The following is a 25,000-nucleotide window of genomic DNA, read 5'->3' on the forward strand; positions in this document are numbered from 1 at the left end:
ACAACCCAATCTCTGGGTTAAAACAACCTAATATCTGGGTTAAAACAACCCAATCTCTGGATTAAAACAACCCAATCTCTGGCCCAATCTCTGGGTTAAAACAACCCAATCTCTGGATTAAAACAACCCAATCACTGGCCCAATCTCTGGGTTAAAACAACCCAATCTTTGGGTTAAAACAACCCAATTGCTGGCCCAATCTCTGGGTTAAAACAACCCAATCTCTGGGTTAAAACAACCTAATATCTGGGTTAAAACAACCCAATCTCTGGGTTAAAACAACCCAATCGCTGGCCCAATCTCTGGGTTAAAACAACCCAATCTCTGGGTTAAAACAACCCAATCGCTGGCCCAATCTCTGGGTTATAACAACCCAATCTCTGGGTTAAAACAACCTAATATATGGGTTAAAACAACCCAATCGCTGGCCCAATCTCTGGGTTATAACAACCCAATCTCTGGGTTAAAACAACCCAATCTCTGGGTTAAAACAACCCAATCGCTGGCCCAATCTCTGGGTTAAAACAACCCAATCTCTGGGTTAAAACAACCTAATATCTGGGTTAAAACAACCCAATCTCTGGGTTAAAACAACCTAATATCTGGGTTAAAACAACCCAATCTCTGGGTTAAAACAACCCAATCGCTGGCCCAATCTCTGGGTTAAAACAACCCAATCTCTGGGTTAAAACAACCTAATATCTGGGTTAAAACAACCCAATCGCTGGCCCAATCTCTGGGTTAAAACAACCCAATCTCTGGGTTAAAACAACCTAATATCTGGGTTAAAACAACCCAATCGCTGGCCCAATCTCTGGGTTTAAACAACCCAATCTCTGGGTTAAAACAACCTAATATCTGGGTTAAAACAACCCAATCTCTGGGTTAAAACAACCCAATCGCTGGCCCAATCTCTGGGTTAAAACAACCAATCTCGGGCCCAATCTCTGGGTTAAAACAACCCAATCTCTGGGTTAAAACAACCTAATATCTGGGTTAAAACAACCCAATCTCTGGATTAAAACAACCCAATCGCTGGCCCAATCTCTGGGTTAAAACAACCAAATCTCCGGGTTAAAACAACCCAATCGCTGGCCCAATCTCTGGGTTAAAACAACCCAATCTCTGGGTTAAAACAACCTAATATCTGGGTTAAAACAACCCAATCTCTGGGTTAAAACACAACACAATCTCTGGGTTAAAACAACCTAATATCTGGGTTAAAACAACCCAATCGCTGGCCCAATCTCTGGGTTAAAACAACCCAATCTCTGGGTTAAAACAACCAAATCTCCGGGTTAAAACAACCCAATCGCTGGCCCAATCTCTGGGTTAAAACAACCCAATCTCTGGGTTAAAACAACCCAATCTCTGGGTTAAAACACAACACAATCTCTGGGTTAAAACAACCTAATATCTGGGTTAAAACAACCCAATCTCTGGGTTAAAACAACCCAATCGCTGGCCCAATCTCTGGGTTAAAACAACCCAATCTCTGGGTTAAAACAACCTAATATCTGGGTTAAAACAACCCAATCTCTGGGTTAAAACACAACACAATCTCTGGGTTAAAACAACCTAATATCTGGGTTAAAACAACCCAATCTCTGGGTTAAAACAACCCAATCGCTGGCCCAATCTCTGGGTTAAAACAACCCAATCTCTGGGTTAAAACAACCTAATATCTGGGTTAAAACAACCCAATCGCTGGCCCAATCTCTGGGTTTAAACAACCCAATCTCTGGGTTAAAACAACCTAATATCTGGGTTAAAACAACCCAATCTCTGGGTTAAAACAACCCAATCTCTGGGTTAAAACAACCTAATATCTGGGTTAAAACAACCCAATCTCTGGGTTAAAACAACCCAATCGCTGGCCCAATCTCTGGGTTAAAACAACCCAATCTCTGGGTTAAAACAACCTAATATCTGGGTTAAAACAACCCAATCGCTGGCCCAATCTCTGGGTTAAAACAACCCAATCTCTGGGTTAAAACAACCTAATATCTGGGTTAAAACAACCCAATCTCTGGGTTAAAACAACCCAATCGCTGGCCCAATCTCTGGGTTTAAACAACCCAATCTCTGGGTTAAAACAACCTAATATCTGGGTTAAAACAACCCAACCTCTGGGTTAAAACAACCCAATCGCTGGCCCAATCTCTGGGTTAAAACAACCCAATCTCTGGGTTAAAACCCATTCTCTGGGTTAAAACAACACAATCGGTGGGTTTGTCCATTTTCAACCCAACTTGGGTTGTTTTTAACCCAGCATTTCTTAGAGTGCAGTAATCTAGCCTTTAGGTCATGAACTAACTGTTCTGCTTTCTGCATTGAGAGCATGTGCCGTAACTGAGATATATTTTTAAGATGGAAGAATGTGGTTTTACAGATGCTAAAAACGTGTCTTTCAAATGAGAGATTGGTATCAGCGCACACACACCGGGTTCCTCACTGACGACGAGCAGCCATCAAATAACAGATATAAATATGAAATAAATAATCATAACAATTGGTGACAAGGTTCTATTTGTTAATATAATTCACTACAAAGTGAACTTACAATGAAAAATAATTTCTTCAGCACTTCTTAATCGTAGTTAATGCTAATTTCAACATTTACTACATTATTAAAGGTCCCATGGCATGAAATTTTCATTTTATGAGGTTTTTCAACATTAATATGAGTTCCCCTAGCCTGAATATTGTCCCCAAGTGGATAGAAATGTTGATTGGTGTAAAACCGAGTTCTGGCTGTCTCTCTCTGCCTTTGAGAAAATGACAGGCCAGACGAGCCAATCCTGAAGTCTCCTGGTTTGACGTCCAAGCAGGCACGGTTTCCTCCCTTTCCTCCGCCCAGAGAATCTGGCACGCCCATGCAAACGCTCGTCGAGAGATCATTGCATCATTGCTTGTGAACGAGTGAACGCTGGCAGTTTCTCAGTGTTTGGATGTACAAATGAAAACAGAAGTCTTTTTTCAGTTCCTTCTGATCTGTGATCAGTGATTTCTGATGTGTAGCTAATTATTTATTATTCGTGCACACAATGCGGCTTCTCTCTCTCCAGACAGAACGGTGTTTTCGTGTTTTATATCTTGTGAGTCAGTGTTTTTGTACGTCCTCGTCGCGTCTATCGGTTCTAAAATGTGCATACAGTCGGGAGTTTCTGCTTAACATCAGCAGAGATAAACCTCACACACGCCGAAGCTCGGCCTTCAACATCCCCGACCCCCAGTACTGCATCTGGCCCACAGCGGAGGCACCAAACGCGGCGTGAGATTAAGCAGAAGGGGGGTAAGCTTGAGCATATCCGGGCTAGCCAGCCTAGCCCCACAATAAACTGGATTACATCCGATTACTGCTGTTGTGTCTTTGTTTGCGCTGTGTACTCAACGCGCGTCACTGACGCTTTTATTTTATTTTAAAAATAATGCTATTATCAACACTTACTTTTAACTCGTTCATCTCGACAGCTGTAATGGTACTTTGCATGTGTTACAAAGTTGGTAGAATAATGATGAAGAGACGGACTCGGTGTGACTGTTTATTCAGAACTCTCAGATACAAACACAATAAACTCGCGCTGACTGACAGCGCTCTCATAACTCAGTAGTTACTATAAATAACTTTGTTAGCAATCGCTGAGCTCAGTCTCTGATACATTAGTGATGTCCGGTTCGCGAACGATCTTTCTTTTGAACCAGTTCTTTTTAGTGAACCGAATCAGTTCACCAAATCGGACTGAATCGTTCTAAACGGTTCGCGTCTCCAGTCAGCGCTGATCCATAATTTACTAAAGTTACTAACTTTCTGACATGAGTGACAGTCCCTCCGACTAGAAATAGACTAATAACCTAAAGTATATGCTGTAACTAAAACAGTTCAGACATGCTGAGAACTGATGAGAAGTGAACTCAGGTCCATCCGTCTCCCTGGCAGACTCGTGCCTGCTCGTGCCTCGATAAACCACGCCCCCTCCGCTCATATAAAATGCAAAGATGTCAGCCAATCACAACAGTGGGTGTTTTTCCTGAAGTCTCACAGCAGACACGCCTCTTGAAGCAGGGCATTCAGCCACAGGGCAAACAGCAGTATAGAAAAAATGCCTTTTATTTCTAAATTATGACATTTTATGATGTAAAAGTCATACTAACAATATAAGTACAGCTCAGGAAACATTATAAAATAATAGAAAAATGCCATGCCATGGGACCTTTAAAATCAAAAGTTGTATCTGTTGTACTGATATTAATATCTACACTTTTTATTAATTAACATGAACACAAAATGAATAAATACTGTAACATTTTGCTCATTATTAATTGTTAGTCAGTGCTATACCTTACTGTAAAGTGTTACCCAAAAACATTTAATAAAAATGAAATGCAAATAATAATTTCCATGATTTTAAGGGTTTATTTATATAATGGGACAAGCTTTAAATTGTGAAAATGCTAATTTCACTCAAAGAAAAGAGGGCAAATTCAACACAGAGACACAATAAAAGGTTAGAGCCACTATAATCCGGATTGTTTCCTGATTTCCTCAGCTATTGCTGGGTGTGGAGCAATCTCACGGTTTTATGAATGACGGGCAAATGGTGTGTCCAAACAAACGGAGGCCGTCCGAGAACATGTGGCAGACGGGGAATGTCCTGAACACACGCCCTAATGACCACTGATTACCTACAAATGCGTCTTATTCTCCATCTGTGCTGTGCACTTTAAATCAAACGATTATGGGCGAATATTTACTTATGATACAAATACCCTCACAGGATCTCTATATGAAGCATTTATGGCAATCAATATAAAACACATATAATCCAACACAGAAATCAGAAATGTGGGTTGCTGGAAGATCTGTTTGTGTGGGGAAAAGGGGAAATGGACTGGATCTGAATTGGCATCATCCAAAGGGAAAATAGTTGCATGTTTTTATGCATAATTAACTGTTATTACTATGGTAAGTACATGCAACATATATAACAAGGGCACTGTAAAATAAAGTGTAACCATGCATTGTTTTTCATCAACATTTGAATAAAAAAGCAACATTTGTTGCCACTCGCATTATTTGACAGATGATATCGCTTGTTTCTGCGTCTTCTTCTCCTGTGTTTTGATCCGGAGATCCAGCACTCTTTCAGAAGTCCCCGTGAAGTCAATAATTTTATCCCTTAAAACTCATCTTTGATCACCAAAACGTTTTTGCCTGAAATGTTTTCAAGCCTTAAAATAGCTTCAATGTAACTTGCCTCATTTAGTATGCGCAGACTCATGAATATGCAAATGAGCCCTAGCTTCACTTGCTCAACTTTACTGTAGTATCGCTCTTTACCAGTGGATAAACGCATATAGTTCATCATAATACATCATAATACACATCATAGCCCCGCCCACAGCAGTCATAGCTAATGATATGCTAAAGCACTCGCTGACGTGATTGGTTACAAGGTAGTTCGTGATGTGAAACACTGGCGATTTCAAACCGTGTTTTTGGGACAGTATTTGGTTCAGTTTTAAGGAGAAAATACTCAACAATTGTGTTGACTTATGAATTTGCACATGGTTTGTCTGAAAGCATATTAAAAACACCACATAGACACATAAACAACATTAAAAAACGTTAATTTCTCCACAGGCGACAGCACAGTCTACTAAAACTCGAATGACTGCTAGTTGACATCTACAACCCCAAATCAGAAAAAGTTGGGACAGTATGGAAAACGCAAAAAAGAAAAAGAAAAAAAGATGTGATTTCTAAATTTACTTTGACTTGTATTTCATTACAGACAATATGAACACTAAATATTTCATGTTTTGTCTGGTCAACTTCATGTCATTTGTAAATATGCATCCTTTCCTGTCATTCAGACCTGCAACACATTTCAAAAAAGGTTGGGACAGGGGCAATTTAGGGCTAGTAATGAGGTAAAATGGTTAAATAATGATGTGATTTGAAACAGGTGATGTCAACAGGTGATTGTAATTATGATTTGGTACAAAAGCAGCATCAAGAAAGGTCTAATCCTTTAGGAGCAAAGATGGGCCGAGGATCGCCAGTTTGCCAACAAATACGTGAGAAAATTATTGAAATGTTTAAAAACAATGTTCCTCAAAGAAAGATAGGAAGAGATTTGGATATTTCACATTCAACAGTGCATAACATAATTAAAAGATTCAAGGAATCTGGAGGAATTTCAGTGCGTAAAGGACAAGGCCAAGCCTAAGCTGAACAACCGTGATCTCCGATCCCTCAGGCGGCACTGCATCAAGAATCGTCATTCATCTAGAAGCGATATCCCCACATGGGCTCAGGACTACTTTGGCAAACCTTTGTCAAGTACCACAATACGTAGTTACATCCACAAATGCCAGTTAAAACTGTACTGTGCCAAAAGGAAGCCCTATGTTAACAGTGTCCAGAAGCGCCGTCGACTTCTCTGGGCTCGAGGCATCTGGGATGGACCGTCACACAGTGGAAACGGGTACTGTGGTCAGATGAAGCAGTATTTCAGGTATTTTTTGGGAGGAATGGACGCCGTGTGCTCCAGACCAAAGAAGAAAAGGATCATCCAGACTGTTACCAGCAACACGTCCAGAAGCCAGGGTCTGTCATGGTATGGGGTTGTGTCAGTGCCCTTGGCAAAGGTAACTTGCACTTCTGTGAAGGCACCATTAATGCTGAAAAGTACATAGAGATTTTGGAGCATAATATGCTGCCTTCAAGAAGATATCTTTTCCAGGGACGTCCATGCATATTTCAACAAGACAATGCAAAACCACATTCTGCACACATTACAAAGTCCTGGCTGCGGAGGAAGAGGGTTCGGGTACTTGACTGGCCTGCCTGCAGTCCCGATCTGTGTGGAAGACCCTGTACTGTTGCCCACCTTAAGACTTGTTTGCAGGAAGAATGGGACAAAATTACACCTGAAACACTTCATCACTTGCTGTCTTCAGTCCCTAAACGTCTTTTAAGTGTTGTGAAAAGGAATGGCAACATTACAAAGTGGTAAATGCTTTACTGTCCCAACTTTTTTTGAAATGTGTTGCAGGTCTGAATGACAGGAAAGGATGCATATTTACAAATGACATGAAGTTGACCAGACAAAACATGAAATATTTAGTGTTCATATTTTCTGCAATGAAAAACAAGTCAAAGTAAATTTAGAAATCACTTCTTTTTTTTTGCGTTTTCCAAACTGTCCCAACTTTTTCTGATTTGGGGTTGTAGTTGCAAAGTCTAATGCATTCTTGAACATCCTCCTAAAGCATGAGTTTAACAGTTTCTGCTTTTACAGCTGTACTCACGTGACCCGCTCATTAAATCAGGCGCTGTGTGTTCTCCGGACAGCACCAGCGATGTTCTTCATGTAAGGTGGAGGTCCTGACAGCATGATTCATGATGTTCCTTCTTTCTGTCACAGGGAAGATTTTACACCTGTTTCTGCATTCCTGGGAGTTTAGTTTCCTAAACGCCTCGGGCAGATTTTAATGTTACACAGCCTTTATGCACAGAACAACTCTAATATCTGAGCAGAGGTCAGTGTGTTAAGAACAAGCATCTCTCATGTTTGCAACGGGAAATGTACAAATGTTGTTCATAGTGTTATTATATATTTTCAGTTTAAGTTTTAGTCATTTATTTATTTTATTTGCCATTTTTATTAGTTTTTTTAACATTTCTATTTAGCTTTAATTTATTTTATTAATTCCAGTTTTATTTTTTGCAACTTTATACTTAATCTTAAGCTTAAAGAAATTATGCGACTGAAATAAGGTTAAGTTTTGCATTTATTATTTATATTTTATTTTAACTTTATTTCAATTACTGAGATGATTTTCAATAGTTTTATTTAACTAGTCAACTGGTTTACATACACTCACCTAAAGGATTATTAGGAACACCTGTTCAATTTCTCATTAATGCAATTATCTAATCAACCAATCACATGGCAGTTGCTTCAATGCATTTAGGGGTGTGGTCCTGGTCAAGACAATCTCCTGAACTCCAAACTGAATGTCGGAATGGGAAAGAAAGGAGATTTAAGCAATTTTGAGCGTGGCATGGTTGTTGGTGCCAGACGGGCCGGTCTGAGTATTTCACAATCTGCTCAGTTACTGGGATTTTCACGCACAACCATTTCTAGGGTTTACAAAGAATGGTGTGAAAAGGGAAAAGCATCCAGTATGCGGCAGTCCTGTGGGAGAAAATGCCTTGTCGATGCTAGAGGTCAGAGGAGAATGGGCCGACTGATTCAAGCTGATAGAAGAGCAACTTTGACTGAAATAACCACTCGTTACAACCGAGGTCTGCAGCAAAGCATTTGTGAAGCCACAACACACACAACCTTGAGGCGGATGGGCTACAACAGCAGAAGACCCCACCGGGTACCACTCATCTCCACTACAAAGAGGAAAAAGAGGCGACAATTTGCACAAGCTCACCAAAATTGGACAGTTAAAGACTGGAAAAATGTTGCCTGGTCTGATGAGTCTGGATTTCTGTTGAGACATTCAGATGGTAGAGTCAGAATTTGGCGTAAACAGAATGAGAACATGGATCCATCATGCCTTGTTACCACTGTGCAGGCTGGTGGTGGTGGTGTAATGGTGTGGGGGATGTTTTCTTGGCACACTTTAGGCCCCTTAGTGCCAATTGGGCATGGTTTAAATGCCACGGCCTACCTGAGCATTGTTTCTGACCATGTCCATCCCTTTATGAGCACCATGTCCCCATCCTCTGATGGCTACTTCCAGCAGGATAATGCACCGTCACAAAGCTCCAATCATTTCAAACTGGTTTCTTGAACATGACAATGAGTTCACTGGACTAAAATGGCCCCCACAGTCACCAGATCTCAACCCAATAGAGCATCTTTGGGATGTGGTGGAACGGGAGCTTCGTGCCCTGGATGTGCATCCCACAAATCTCCATCAGCTGCAAGATGCAAAATTAAGGCAGTTCTGAAGGTGAAAGGGGGTCAAACACAATATTAGTGTGGTGTTCCTAATAATCCTTTAGGTGAGTGTACATGTAAATTAAAAGTCAAATATTAATATTAAATATTTTATTTTTTATTAATAAAAAAATCTATTTCAATATATATATAATTTAGAGCTTTATTTCAACTACTGAGATAAAATAGTTAAATAAAATTATTGTAAATTAATATTTAAACTCTTTTAAAACAGCATATATTTCTTTATTGTTTTGGTTAATATAATAATTAATATTTAACTTTTAATTTTATATATATATATATATATAGCTTTATTTCAATTACCGAGATGATTTTTGTTAACCAGTCAACATATATATATCAGTTTATTAAGAGTCACACACTGACTCTTGCTCTTTGAGGAAATGTTTGCTTGTTAACCAGCAGTTTAAAAAGACGGTTCTCGAAGGCTATAATTTTTGATTGTCTTCCAGTGAACTTGCAATCCGAGCCGCCGCTTTCCCTCCAGCAATCTTCCCACCTCCATATCTTTACCTCCCGGCTACTGGAGATAGACATCAGCTCCAACCCGCCTCTCCTGTCATCCCACATTTGAAGCATCTTTCCCTCTTTGTGATTTGATTAAAATCTCATGCTGACACAGGAGACAGGAGAGTGGGGACGGCACCTTGAAAGCGGTCCTCCAAACCGCTGCTCTGCTTCAGTGTCACCCGTCATTCGGTCCCAGTGACCCATGAGTAACAGACTCAGTCAAATCCAGTTTGCTCCCCGCATGCATTCCCATTCGTCCCGAAGCCCTTAAAAACAGAACCAGCATCACCGCGGCTCAGTGTTTTCTGTGGTTGGCTATGAACCAGCAGCTCTTATATAGTCAGGGGGATAAAGTCTCTTCTGGTTCTTCTGCAGGAGACGATGGCCAGTCCGGTCCGAATCCAGACAGACAGCGCCACAGGCTTCACTGAGAGCTCGCTGGCCCTTCTCAAGAGAGAAGATGTGCAGACGTCAGAGATGGTGGACCTCAAACCGGGCTCGGACCGGGGACTCTACCTGTCCTGCTTCGATATGCTGTTCACCGAGGACGCCGCCTGGCTGGTGCGGGTTTCGGACGGGCCCTCGGCCGGCGGGTCCAGACTGGAGCCGGAGCCGGAGCAGTGCCCTGTGATCGACAGCCCTGGGCTGGGAGCTTCGCCGCTGTCTCCCACCCTGGAGGAGCAGGTGGAGGAGAGATCTCTAGAGCAGGTGCAGAGTCTGGTGGTGGGAGAGGTTCTGAAGGACATCGAAACCGCTTGTAAACTTCTCAACATCACGCCAGGTGAGATTACACTGACTATTATGTTGGTTGATGAAGCTGCAGAACCATTCGGAAAGGACGTGTATATTTTTATATTATACTATTTTATTAATTAAATATATAATAAACATAGATACATTATTTAAAAAGTAATACAATTAAGAATTAATTAAATATTAAATAATTGAAATTAATGTTAATTATAACATTTTATAATATATATATATATATATATATATATATATATATATATATATATATATATATATATATATATATATATATATATATAATGTATATAATTTAAATATTAAAACATTAGTTCTTATATTCATTAAAAAATACATTTATTTTTAAAAGAAAATCGGAATTTTGTTTAAATATTAAAATGTATTTTTTATTAACTCAAAACAAAAAAAATAAATATATGCATATTATATATATACATATATACACGTCATTAAACATTTATTAATTAAAATATTTTAAATAAGTAAATAACATTAATATACATTTTTAATGAAGTGTTTATATAAATATATATATAATTTAAATATTCATTCTTATAGTTATTAAAAAAAAAAAAAAAAAAAATTATATATATATATATATATATATATATATGTATGTATATATCATTTAAATATTCATTCTTAGTTATAATATATATATATATAATTTAAATATTTATTATTATAGTCATTAAACAAATGTATAATTTAAATATGAATTATAGTTATTAAAAAAATATATAATTTCAATATTAATTATTATAGTTATTAAAACTATATATAATTTAAATATTAATTATTTTAGCCATTAAAAAAATATATATATATCATTTCAATATTAATTATTATAGTCATTAAAAAATATTTATATATTTTAAATATTATAGTTATTAAAAAAAGATATATATAATTTAAATATTAATTATTATAGTCATTAAAAAATATTAGGGCTGTCAAAAGATTAATCGCATCCAAAATAAAAGTTTGTGTTTACATAATATATGTGTGTGTACTCTGTTAATTATTATTTATATATAAATACACACACAAGCATGTATACATTTAAGAAAAAAATATTATTTTTATATATAAAACATTTATATTTACAGATATTAGAGATTATATAAATGTATATACAGTATATACATGCAAATATTTCTTAAAAATATACATGAATGTGTGTGTATTTATATATAAATAATAATTAACAGAGTACACACACATATATTATGTAAACACAAACTTTTATTTTGGATGCGATTAATCGCGATTAGTCTTTTGACAGCCCTAAAAAATATAGAATTTAAATATTAATTCTTATAGTCATTAAAAATATATATAGAATTTAAATATTAATTCTTATAGTCATTAAAAAAATTATAGAATTTAAATATTAATTCTTATAGTTATTAAGTTATTATTATAGTTATTTAGTTTATTTATATATATATATAAAGAAAAATAGAAAGTTTGTTTAAATATAAAACACATTTTTTTATAATTTGTATTTTTGACAGAAAAATATCTATAGTATTTAATGGTTAAAACGTTTTAAATAAAATATAAAGAATTCAATAAAAAAATATATTGATCTTTACTGGTGCAAAATTGTAAAATGTGTACAAAATGTCTTGCTTTCAAAACGTTCACTCAATGTATTTAATGTGTTTAATGTTTATGTTAAATATGCCTTATCTTAAAGCTGTTTAGGCGAGAGTAGCATGTGTCGACACACACATTTACACTGGTTTACCGTTGAAACAGGTGTGAATTTAGATTAAATTAAGATCTATTTAATTATATATATACACTCTAAAAAAAAAGGCTCGTAATCATAGGGGAACCTTTTTTAGTGCTATATAGCACCTTAGTCAAAGAACCAGTGAAGAACCTCTGAAGAACCTCTGAAGAACCACTGAAGCACCAAAATTGGTGCTATATAGCACTAAAAAAGGTTCCCCTATGATTACGAGCCAAGAACAATTTTTGGTGCAATATAGAACCTTTTTTTTTTTAGAGTGTACTTATACACTTCAAAAAATTGTTGGGTTAAAAACATTAAACCCATTCACTGATTTTGTCCATTTTCAACCCAACTCGGGTTGTTTTTAACCCAGCATTAGTTATATACTATATAGTTAACCTATTAATAAATTACGATCAAAAAGCCAAATCTAACAAACAATGAAATTAATAATCTAGCTATGACGCATCTCAGGCGTGGCAATAAAACAAATCATGCCATGACATTTATTCAAATGAGCATCTCCCCATTCATCAGCCATGGTCAGAGTGAGTGACAGGCGGCTCTGGGTTATGATTGAGTCATGCAAACAGTCATCATGAAACTGTTAGAAAGGGCCTTTGACTGAACCAGCCCTGAAGGCAGCCTTCTCGTATCTCCACCAGGATCTGCCTAATCCTCCGGAGTTTCACTAATGTGCCGAGAGCTTTCCTTAAGTACACTCCAGCCCCTCCCGTATAACGATGATGAGAAAGCAAACATTCGCGCGTCGGGTTTTTAAATAGCGATGCATCTCGAAAAATAGCGTTAATTGTCAGCGGCGTGTCCCTTGTTTTATGAACAATGCAATTTGTGTTTCATGCTAAATTTTGCGCCTTCATAAAGTCACACCACCTTGCGTAAACACCCAGTGTTTGCTCTCCTGAATGGCGTTTTCCTTCACTAACTCTCTTTAAGACGTTCTGGAGTCTGTCCAAACAGCCGTGTGCTTTTGCCAGAGGTGGTTGGACCGATCCGGATGAGTGATTTATCTGATCCGATCTTTCAGACCCCATGGAGTGGAATTGTGGGAACGTTCAGAAGTGGCTGTTGTGGACGGAGCATCTCTACCGGCTTCCGCAGGTGGGAAAGGCCTTCCAGGACCTGGATGGGAAAGACTTGTGCTCCATGAGCGAGGAAGATTTCCGGCAGCGATCTCCACAGTGCAGTGAAACACTACACGCACATCTGGATATCTGGAAATCAGGTGAGATATTCTGTACAAGTCAACGCTGAACTGATTCAAAAATCAGAATGCAAACATTCCTATATCATAACATTGTATTACAATTAAGGCTGTCAATCGATTAATCGCGATTAATCGCATCCAAAATAAAAGTTTGTGTTTACATAATATATGTGTGTGTACTCTGTTAATTATTATTTATATATAAATACACACACATTCATGTATATATTTAATAAATATTTGCATGTATATACATTTATATAATCTATAATATATATAAATGTTTTATATATAAAATAGGGCTGTCAAAAGATTAATCGCGATTAATCGCATCCAAAATAAAAGTTTGTGTTTACATAATATATGTGTGTGTACTCTGTTAATTATTATTTATATATAAATACACACACATTCATGTATATATTTAAGAAATATTTGCATGTATATACATTTATATAATCTATAATATATATAAATATAAATGTTTTATAAATAAAATAGGGCTGTCAATCGATTAATCGCGATTAATCGCATCCAAAATAAAAGTTTGTGTTTACATAATATATGTGTGTGTACTCTGTTAATTATTATTTATATATAAATACACACACAAGCATGTATATATTTAAGAAAAAAATGTTATTTTTACATATAAAACATTTATATTTATATATATATTATAGATTATATAAATTTATATATTCAGTATATACATGCAAATATTTCTTAAATATATACATGAATGTGTGTGTATTTATATATAAATAATAATTAACAGAGTACACACACATATATTATGTAAACACAAACTTTTATTTTGGATGCGATTAATCACGATTAATCTTTTGACAGCCCTAATTACAATACAATTTGGTTACTCTTTATTTTAAGGTGTTACAGTGTTATTATACACTTAAGTACTGAGTACTATGAATTAACAACATGTACTTACTATAGGGTTAGTTGCATGCAATTTATAGTCATTACTATAGTAAACATGTAACAAAGTCACTTTAAAATAAAGTGTTACCTACAATTTTAAGGTGTCACTGTTACAGTGTAATTATATATTTAAGTATTGAGTAATATTCATTAACAACATGCACTTACTACAGGATTAGGGTTTGGTTAAGTTACTTGTAATTATGCATAATTTACTGTTAAGTACTGAGTAATATTAAATGAAGTAGGGGTTACTATAGTAGTGCATGTAACATATATAACTCTAAAATAAAGAGTTACTCAGTGTTGTTATTGTTTAGTAAAACTGACATTTTTTAAGTTAATTAAAATAAAGCTGGGTAACACTTTATTATACAGTGCCCTATGTTACATGTACTTACTATAGTAATAACAGTAAATTATGCATAATTACATGCAACTAACCCTAACCCTATAGTAAGTACATGTAGTAAATTATTATTACTCAGTATTTAAATATATAATTACACTGTAACAAAGACACCTTAAGATAAAGGGTTACACTTTTATTTTAAGATGACGGAGTTACATTGTAGTTACTCAATGTTAATGTACTACATGTACTTACTATAGTTTTTTTTGTTGAATTTACTGTTATTGTAAGTACTGTAACATATGTAACAAAAACACTGTAAAATAAAGTGTAACCCCAAATCCTAAACCTAATCCTATAGTAAGTTCATATAGTTACTTAATATTACTCAGTTCTGAAATGTATAATTACACTGTAACAAACCTTAAAACACTTTAAAATGTAGTGTTAACCTATATTTTAAGATGATGGAGTTACATTGTTCTTACTCAGTATTATTAACTACATGTACTTACTATAGGGTTAGTTGCATGTAATTATTCACAATTTATAGTCATTACTATAGTAAACATGTAACGTGTAACAAAGACACTGTAAAATAAAGTGTTACCTACAATTTTAAGGTCTCATTGTTACAGTGTAATTATATATTTAAGCACTGAATAATATTAATTAACAACATGCACTTACTAAAGCGTTAGGGTAGGATTAGGGTAAGTTACTTTTAATTATGCATAAATTACCGTTAAGTACTGAGTAATATTAAGTGCAGTAGAGCATGTAACATATATAACTCTAAAATAAAGAGTTACTCAGTGTTGTTATTGCTTAGTAAAACCGACATTTTTTATGTTAATTAAAATAAAGCTGGGTAACACTTTATTTTACAGTGCCCTTGTTATATATGTTACATGTACTTACTATAGTAATAATACATAATAACAGTAAATTATGCATAATTACATGCAACTAACCCTCAACCAAACCCTAACCCTATAGTAAGTACCTGTAGTAAATTATTATTACTCAGTATTTAAATATATAATTACACTGTAACAAAGACACCTTAAAATAAAGGGTTACACTTTTATTTTAAGATGACGGAGTTACATTGTACTTTGTTACATTGTAGTTACATTGTACTTAATATTAATTAACTACATGAACTTACTATAGAGATTTTTTTTAAAGAATTTACTGTTATTGTAAGTACATGTAACATATGTAACAAAGACGCTCTAAAATAAAGTGTAACCCCAAAACCTAATCCTAACCGTACAGTAAGTACATGTAGTTACTGAATATTACTCAGTACTGAAATGAATAATTACACTGTAACAAACCTTAATACTATTTAAAATAAAGTGTAACCCTTTACTTTAAGATGACAGAGTTACATTGTACTTACTCAATATCAATGTACTACATGTACTTACTATAGGGTTAGTTACATGTAATTATGCACAATTTATAGTCCTTACTATAGTAAACATGTAACGTGTAACAAAGTCACTTTAAAATAAAGTGTTACCTACAATTTTAAGGTGTCACTGTTACAGTGTAATTATATATTTAAGTATGGAGTAATATTAATTAACAACATGCACTTACTACAGGGTTAGGGTTTGGTTAAGTTACTTGTAATTATGCATAATTTACTGTTAAGTACTGAGTAATATTAAGTGCAGTAGGGGTTACTATAGTAAGTGCATGTAACATATATAACTCTAAAATAAAGAGTTACTCAGTGTTGTTATTGTTTAGTAAAACTGACATTTTTAAGTGAATTAAAATAAAGCTGGGTAACACTTTATTTTACAGTGCCCTTGTTATATATGTTACATGTACTTACTATAGTAATAACAGTTAATTATGCATATTTACATGCAACTAACCCTAACCCTATAGTAATTACATGTAGTAACTTAATATTACTCAGAACTGAAATGAATAATTACACTGTAACAAACCTTAAAACACTTTAAAATAAAGTATAACCCTATATTTTAAGATGACGGAGTTACATTTTTCTTACTCAATATTTTTAACTTCATGTACTTACTATAGGGTTATTTGCATGTAATTATGCACAATTTATAGTCATTACTATAGTAAACATGTAACAAAGACACTGTAAAATAAAGTGTTACCTACAATTTTAAGGTGTCACTGTTACAGTGTAATTATATATTTAAGTATTGAGTAATATTAATTAACAACATGCACTTACTACAGGGTTAGGGTTTGGTTGAGGGTAAGTTACTTGTAATTATGCATAATTTACTGTTAAGTACTGAGTAATATTAAGTGCAGTAGGGGTTACTAAGTACATGTAACATATATAATTCTAAAATAAAGTGTTACTCAGTGTTGTTAGTGTTAAGTAAAACTGAAATTTTTTATGTTACTTTATTTTACAGTGCCCTTTTTACATGTTACATGTACTAACTATAGTAATAACAGTAAATTAGACCAAACCATAACACTATAGTAAGTACATGTAGTTACTTAATATTACTCTGTACTTAAATATATAATTACACTGTAACAATGACACCTTAAAATAAAGTGTAACCTTTTATTTTAAGATGATGGTTGCATGTAATTATGGATAATATATAGCTATTACAACTGCATGTAACATGTAACAATGACACTAAAATGAAGTGTTACCAAATAAAGTTTTACCCAACGTTATTTTACAGCGTCTTTGTTACACGTTACATGTACTTACCATAGTAAAAACAGTAAATTGTGCATAATTACATGCAACTAATCCTATAGTAAGTACATGTGGTAATGTGTAACTACGTCAGTAAAATAAAGTGTTACCTAAGGCTAAAATAAAATAGAAAATATTAGATGAGAAACTTGGCAACTGAGATACAGTACATAATAAAATTACAAAAAACAAACTAAAATAAAGAACAATTAAAATATTATTAATAATAATGTTAATATTTTTTAATAAAACCCATTTATTCGCTTATATGTAGAATGCATTTTAAGACCCATTTCTTTAAGTTAAGAAATACTGTCAAAACAATGAACATAGTTTATTAATATAACATGTTTACAGGTGACTCATAGTGAAAAACGACTATTAATCATAACTTGTAGCAGCTGTATGAGTTTCTTTCCATTTCACTTGCTTATATTCATATTGATATTACACGTCTGAAACTGTATTTTAAATCCATAAATTGCATGTGTGTGTTCATGGTGTATTTCTGGTTTGTTTGTTTGTTTGTCAGCTGCCTGGATGAAGGAAAGATGTTCGGGTGGAGAGACCAGGATGAGAGGTACGTCACACACTCATATCAGTAACAGACATTACTATAATACAGACAAATACCACGGTATTAACGTTCAAATCTACCACCACAGACCAGAAAAGGCAAAGAGATGCCATTGTCATGATTAACCTCCAGATCAGATCAATTAAAGAGGTTATCTTTTTCAATACAGACTTTTATTTAAATTTTTATCACACTACTTTTACAAATACACTAGCAATATCGAGGTACTGATGCTTACGATATTGTTTACTAAAACCAGTGTTCATTTTGTCAGTTTAGTCATATTTTAGTCACCTGATTGTTTCTAGTTTTAGTCAAATAAAATCGAATGAGTTAAATTGTAATGCATTAATTGAGCATTTAAGCATCACATAACCGACTGTACCTGAATACTTGAATTGTGTTTTTGTATTTTTATAATAATCAATGGAGGGATGTGAAATGAATGACAAAACATGCTCGTGTCAGAGAGTTTCACTACTTTTTGAGTTTAGATACAGTATGGATGTATTTTTATTAAACGGATAGCTTTTTCTAACCTCTTGGGACCATTTTTGGGATTTCCGCCTGGATTTGGCCGACCCAAATTGAAAAGCTTCACATACACACATACGGTCTAAGTTTAACAATTTGGTGTCGTTTTACAGGAAACCCTTTGAAGTTTCATAAAACACTGCTAAAAGTGATAAACATGTAAGTATAGGTTGTCTAAGCTGTAATAACCCCCCCAGAAAAGAGACTCCATTTTTTTAATATATATATAAATTCAGTTTTGAAAGTGTGTAACTCAGGCCCTGTGTGCTCTAGCACCCTGCAGACAGTTTGGGCCGTTCATACAGCTCAGACAACATATACTTACATATTTATCACTTTTAGCGGTGTTTTATGAAACTTCAAAGGGTTTCCTGTAAAACGACACCAAAATGTTAAACTTAGACCGTATGTGTGTATGTGAAGCTTTTCAATTTGGTTCGGCCAAATCCAGGCGGAAATGGTACCAGAGTCATTTAGTACAGGGTCCGCGGACTTTAAGTGGTTAAAGGTGCAGTGTGTAAGTTTTAGCGGCATCTAGAGTTGAGGTTGTGAATTGCACCTGCTCACCCCTCCCTTTCAAAGCACATTGAGAAGCTACTACGGTGGCCCACACAGGACAAAGATGTCGTCGTGTGAGAGAGCAGAGAGTAGCTAGCGCTCTGCAGAGAAGTTTGTCCCTTTAGGGCTACTGTAGAAACATGGCGGCACAAAATGGCGGCTTCACTGTAATGTGGCGTTCACACCGGACGTGATTCGCGCGAATAATTCGCGCTAATCGCGCGAAGGTGGACGCGTGTACATTTTGAGTTTACTTGCGCGAATCGCGCGTGAAATTCGCGCGAATCGCGCGTGACATTCACTGCACAACAGATGCGAATTCGCGTCATGGGCGGGGCTTCCGCCAGCAGCTCGTCTAGTTGAGAAATGGCTGACATGGACTGTGTTTACATGTCTTTTTTTTTGTTCATATCTACTGTTAATGTGTGACAAAACGTAGTTTTAAGACTTTTTCAGTCGATAATGTAGTTGTTTAAAGCTCAAATCTGTGGTTTATTTACATAAACAGTGCCTATTTGAACATTTTATCTGCCGTTGTCGGAGCTGTGAGCTCCAGCGGACAGCGCGCTCAGCGCACGTGAAAGCCGGCGAGGGCAACCTTTCCTCGGCCAGTCCTTCTGCCGTCTACCGCTGGCTCTGATGTCTCTGTGGTGTGTCTCGAGCTATAATTCGTCTTGTAACGGCCGATCTTTGGTCTCATGGATCTATAATTTGTTCCCTGGCAAATCGTTTAGGCTGAGGGCAAAGATAAGTTTCATTACTTTATATTTTTAGGCTATAACTGTGCGTTGCAGTTGTAACGTTAGCCTACTAGCACTGACTTTGAATGTTTGACTGCATTGTTTGTTTTATTTCATGTATAGCTTGTTATACATTACTTATCCTTTTGTATTCTTGGTCATACATAAACTTGCATTTAACAAAAAGAGACTGGGTTGTGTTTCATGTCATTTAATGTTATCACAGTGATAATCATATTGTCTGAACCAGATATTAATATACAGATTTTCTCCTCATTGTTGTCAATACTAGAGCAAGCTCCTGATTGGTTAACGCGGGGCGAAATATCCGCCAAAGTTCAGATTTTTCAACTTGAGCGTTTCGCGCGAATCGCGCGTTCAAAACGCTCAATTCGCGTCCTTCGCGCCGCCTCAATCGCGCGAATCGCGCGAATCTCGCCTCCTCATTCGCGCGAATCGCGCCGCAGAATGCCATTTCGCGTCTCTGCATTGACTTAACATGTAAATCACTCGCGCGAATCGCGTCCGGTGTGAACGCACCATAAGGGTGTGTGTAGATAGAAACGGCACATTCTAAGGTAATAAAAACATAACGATCTTTATACTCCACTGAAAACATAGTTATGTGAGCATTTCTGTCAATAGAGCCTCGTGAATACTACACACTGCACCTTTAAAGATTGAGATGCTTGACGATTTCACCACATGTCCCTGGAACAACATTCCAATCAACCAATCAGATTTGAGGGACAATTTATGTCAATGTTAGGCTTACAATAAGTGTTATTCACCTATCATTTCCCTCTGGTTTTATGGATAACTTATGGGTTAGGTTTAGGTGATAGGATTAGGATGGAAATGTCTTACTTGGCAAAATCCCGCTGAGCATGTGTGTGTGTGTGTGTGTGTGTTGTCTCCAGAAGGTGAAGAGCTGTGGTCAGAAGCGGATTCGTCTTGCTCTGGTCAGCCGATCCACCTGTGGCAGTTCCTACGAGAACTTCTCCTCAAGCCGCACAGTTATGGACGCTGCATCCGCTGGCTGAATAAAGACAAAGGTGAGGACACCACACAATCATGGCCCGTCTTGGATGCTGATGATGGCTCAGTGAAAAACACACGTTTTGGGTGGTTACCATGATGCTTTAAAGGACTGGTTCACTTTAAAATGAACATTTCCTGATGATTTACTCGCCCCCATCTCATCCAAGATGTCCATGTCTTTCTTTCTTCAGTCAAAGTTTTTTGAGGAAAACATTCCAGGATTTTTCCGCACATAATGGACTTCAATGGGAACCAACGGTTGAAGGTCCAAATCAATGCAGTTTCAGAGGCTCTGACATTTACAACACACACACACATTTATATACTCTAACCTCAAATGCTCGACTTCTGTGTTGTTCTTCTTCACGGCGTGTGACATCATCACGTCGGAAAGGTCACATGACGCAGGTGGAAGTGCCGACGAACGTGCAAAGACTAAATTCAAGATTCAAGATTCAAGATTCAAGAGTTTTATTTGTCACATACACAGTTATATACACAATATACAACTGGCAGTGAAATGTAAACAGGTCCGCTCCATGGACAGTGCAAATAACAGTTACAAGAAATTAAAATAGAAATAGAATAAAATTAGAATAAAAAGTATTAACATAAGTAGGATTATAAATAAATCAAGTAAAGATAAAAATTGGAAATAAGATAAAATAAAAATATAAAAAATATGTGGATATGATAAGTGAGATAAACTGTAGACTTAAAAATAAGTGGTTAACATAAAATATATATATATGTATATATGAAGAAGTATAATGTGCAAGGTTTATTACAGGTTGTTACACAGTAACAATAGGAACGTAAAGTGCAGTGCAATGGCAGTATGTGGATGTTAATGTTTAAACTGGATGTTTATGCGTGTGCGGGGTGAAGTGAAGTCACGTGACTGAGTTCAGGAGTCTGATGGCCTGGGGGAAGAAACTCCTCCTGAGTCTTTCAGTCTTTGCCATCAGGCTACGGAAGCGCTTACCAGATGGCAGCAGGGTGAAGTGAGAGTTTGCAGGGTGATTAATGTCTCTGATGATTTTGGTAGCTCTACCTCTGCAGCGTTTGGTGAAGATGTCCTGCAGAGGCGGGAGAGCTGAGCCTGAGATGCGCTCGGATAAGCGCACCACTCTTTGCAGGGCTTTGCAGTCTTGACTGGTGCTGTTCCCGTACCACGCTGTGATGCACTGAGTCAGGACACTTTCTATCGCCCCTCGATAGAAAGTTTTCAGGATGGCTGGTGAAACCCTGAATTTCCTCAGCTGGCGCAGGTGGTACAGTCTTTGCCTGGCTTTTTTCACCTGTGTCTGGATGTGTGTAGTCCAGGTCAGATCCTCGGAGATGTTCACACCCAGGTATTTGAAGCTGCTCACTCTCTCTACCGGTGTCCCGCTGATCATGAGAGGGGAGTATGACCGATGCTGTCTCTTCCTGAAGTCCACAATCAGTTCTTTGGTCTTGTTAACATTCAGAGAGAGACAGTTGTCCTGGCACCATGATGTCAGTTGCTCCACTTCGTCCAAGTATGCCGTCTCATTGTTGTTGGAGATGAGACCCAGGACAACAGTATCATCAGCAAACTTGATGATAGAGGTGGAGCTGTGTGTGGACAAACAGTCATGGGTGTAGAGAGAGTAGAGCAGGGGACTCAGCACACAGCCCTGTGGAGCTCCAACACTCAGGGTGATGGAGGTGGAGGTGAACTGGCCTACTCTCACCGCCTGGGGTCTGCCAGTGAGGAAATCTTCAATCCAGAGGCAGAGAGAAGAATTCAGGCCTAGATCCAGGAGTTTGTGTGTTAGCTTAATGGGAACTATGGTGTTAAAGGCTGAGCTATAGTCAATAAATAGCAACCTGACATAGTTCCCACTTTTGCCACTTGTTCCCACTTTTGCTGTCGATGTTCCCACGATGCTGTCGATCAAACGCCCTTTACACAAATAAAGGGAAAACAACGATGACGGACGATTTTACAGTTGGAGGAGAACATGAGATGCTGGGTCGGCACTTCCACCTACATCATGTGACCTTTCCGACGTGATGACATCATACAAACTGAAGTCGAGCATTTGAGGTTAAAGTGTATAAATGTGTGTTTGTGTTGTAAATGTGGCGATGGTTTTACTCTTTTCCTCTGGGATTGGTCAGAGCCTCTGAAACTGCAGTGATTTGGACCTTCAGCCATTGGTTCCCATTGAAGTCCATTATGTGCAGAAAAATCCTGGAATGTTTTCCTCCAAAAACGTAATTTCTTTTCCACTGACGAAAGAAAGACTTGAGTTGGGGGCGAGTAAAATGATCAAGAAATGTTTATTTTGAAGTGAACTAATCCTTTAAAAGGAACATGCCATTGTTTTTGAAAATATGCTAATTTAACGACTCCCATAGAGTTGAACAGTTGAGTTTGACCGTTTTTGAATCCATTCAGCCGATCTCTGGGTCTGGCGGTAGCACTTTTAGCATAGCTTAGCATAGATCATTGAATCTGATTAGACCGTTAGCATCTCGCTCAAAAAATGACCAAAGAGTTTCGATATTTTTCCTATTTAAAACTTGACTCTTCTGTAGTTACATCGTGTACTAAGACCGACGGGAAATTAAAAGTTGTGATTTTCTAGGCCGATATGGCGAGGAACTAAACTCTCATTCCTGCGGAATAATCACAAACTTTGAGCCGTCCCATGTGTGAAGCGCCGCAATGATATTACACAGCGCCTGAAAATATAGCCATATCGGCCTAGAAAATCACAACTTTTAATTTTCCGTCGGTCTTAGTACACGATGTAACTACATAAGAGTAGGCCTGTCACGATAACACATTTTGCTGGACGATAAATTGGCCAAGAAATTATTGCAATAAACGATAATATTGTCATTCTGAGACCATTTTCATCTAAAATAATGATAATGGCATAATAATGTTCAAAGATCAATAAACTTTTATTTCTAAAGACTATTTAACACTGAAAATGGAAAACATTTTAAATATCCACAATAAATGAACAAAACAACCAAAAACAATAAAAGCAATGGACGCTCAGTCTGTTAACAAAAAATGCACTTGAATAAATACCAAAAACAATAAATAAAATGGATGAAAACTGCAACGGATGATTGTGTTTTAGGTGCATATTAGGGGTGGCACGGTTTTCGGTTCTGTACGGTTCTTGTTGTTGTTTTTTCTTTTAATCTGTAACACTCCAGAAATGTACTTCATCATATGATATTTAGCTTAATTATCCACAATTGAAGATACAGTATTAAAAATTTTTTTTATATCATGTAATCATGCACAAACTGAATTTGACTTGACTTTAAGCACATTATTGGGACCATCTCTGAGGAAAGCTAGGGGAGATTTTGATACAGCATGAAAGAAGACATGAAATTCTCTTCATTTATTTGGCAAAAAATTTAGAATATGTAATGCGATCTCTACAGGAACTTATGTGCCTTTTTAGCACACAAAGATTGAGCTGAAGAATTAACTTGCATTTATCAAACTGCCAACTTCAGAGTAGCTTTAAGCATGCAAATGGAAATTATTGCGGCCGGAAAAATTATCGAGCACATTTTTTTTATTGTGCAATTAATTTATTTATTGACTATCGCGACAGGCCAACAGAAGAGTCAAGTTTTAAATAGGAAAATTATTGAAACTCTTGAGTCATTTTGTGAGCGAGATGCTAATCGGATCTAATCAGATTCAATGATCTATGCTAAGCTATGCTAAAAGTGCTAGCCGGAGATCGAGTGAATGGATGTGAAAATGGCAAAACTCAACGGTTTAAAGGATTAGTTCACTTTTAAATAAACTTTTGCTGATAATTTACTCACCCCCATCTCATCCAAGATGTCCATGTCTTTCTTTCTGCAGTCGAAAATAAATGAAGGTTTTGGATGAAAACATTCCAGGGTTTTTCTCCATATAATGGACTTCAATGGACTCCAAACGGTCCAAATGACAGTTTCAGTGCAGCTTCAAAGGGCTTTAAACGACCCCAGATGATGAATAAGGGTCTGATCTAGACAAACCATCAGCAGTATTTATGCTATTATTTTACCTCTTATCAGACAAATGTGATTATCTCTGAGTTCCGCCATAACTTCCGCTGAGTGAGGTCAAAATACGAGCGCGGTCATAGATGTAAACGTAGATGCCTCATTAGCGCTTGCACGGATCAGCCGAATGAGCATCTACGATCGATACATCTATGACCAGGCTCGTATTTTGACCTCACTTAGCGGAAGTTATGGCTGAGCTCAGAGATGATCACGTTCATCTGATAGG

At 36.5% G+C, this 25,000-nt stretch overlaps 1 protein-coding gene across 1 annotated transcript in view; it reads left to right on the top strand.

The window, feature by feature from the left end:
- spdef (SAM pointed domain containing ets transcription factor) overlaps positions 1-25,000 on the top strand; it is a 42,190-nt gene that overhangs the window by 16,086 nt on the left and 1,104 nt on the right. The window contains exons 2-5 of the mRNA XM_079840230.1: positions 9,876-10,281; positions 13,064-13,261; positions 17,792-17,839; positions 20,589-20,723. Coding sequence (XP_079696356.1) covers positions 9,882-10,281; positions 13,064-13,261; positions 17,792-17,839; positions 20,589-20,723 — 781 coding nt within the window. The 5' untranslated portion in view covers positions 9,876-9,881. The remainder of the gene's footprint in view (positions 1-9,875; positions 10,282-13,063; positions 13,262-17,791; positions 17,840-20,588; positions 20,724-25,000) is intronic.

The sequence above is a fragment of the Gobio gobio genome (assembly GCF_949357685.1).
Source record: "Gobio gobio genome assembly, chromosome: 17".
NCBI lineage: Eukaryota > Metazoa > Chordata > Actinopteri > Cypriniformes > Gobionidae > Gobio > Gobio gobio.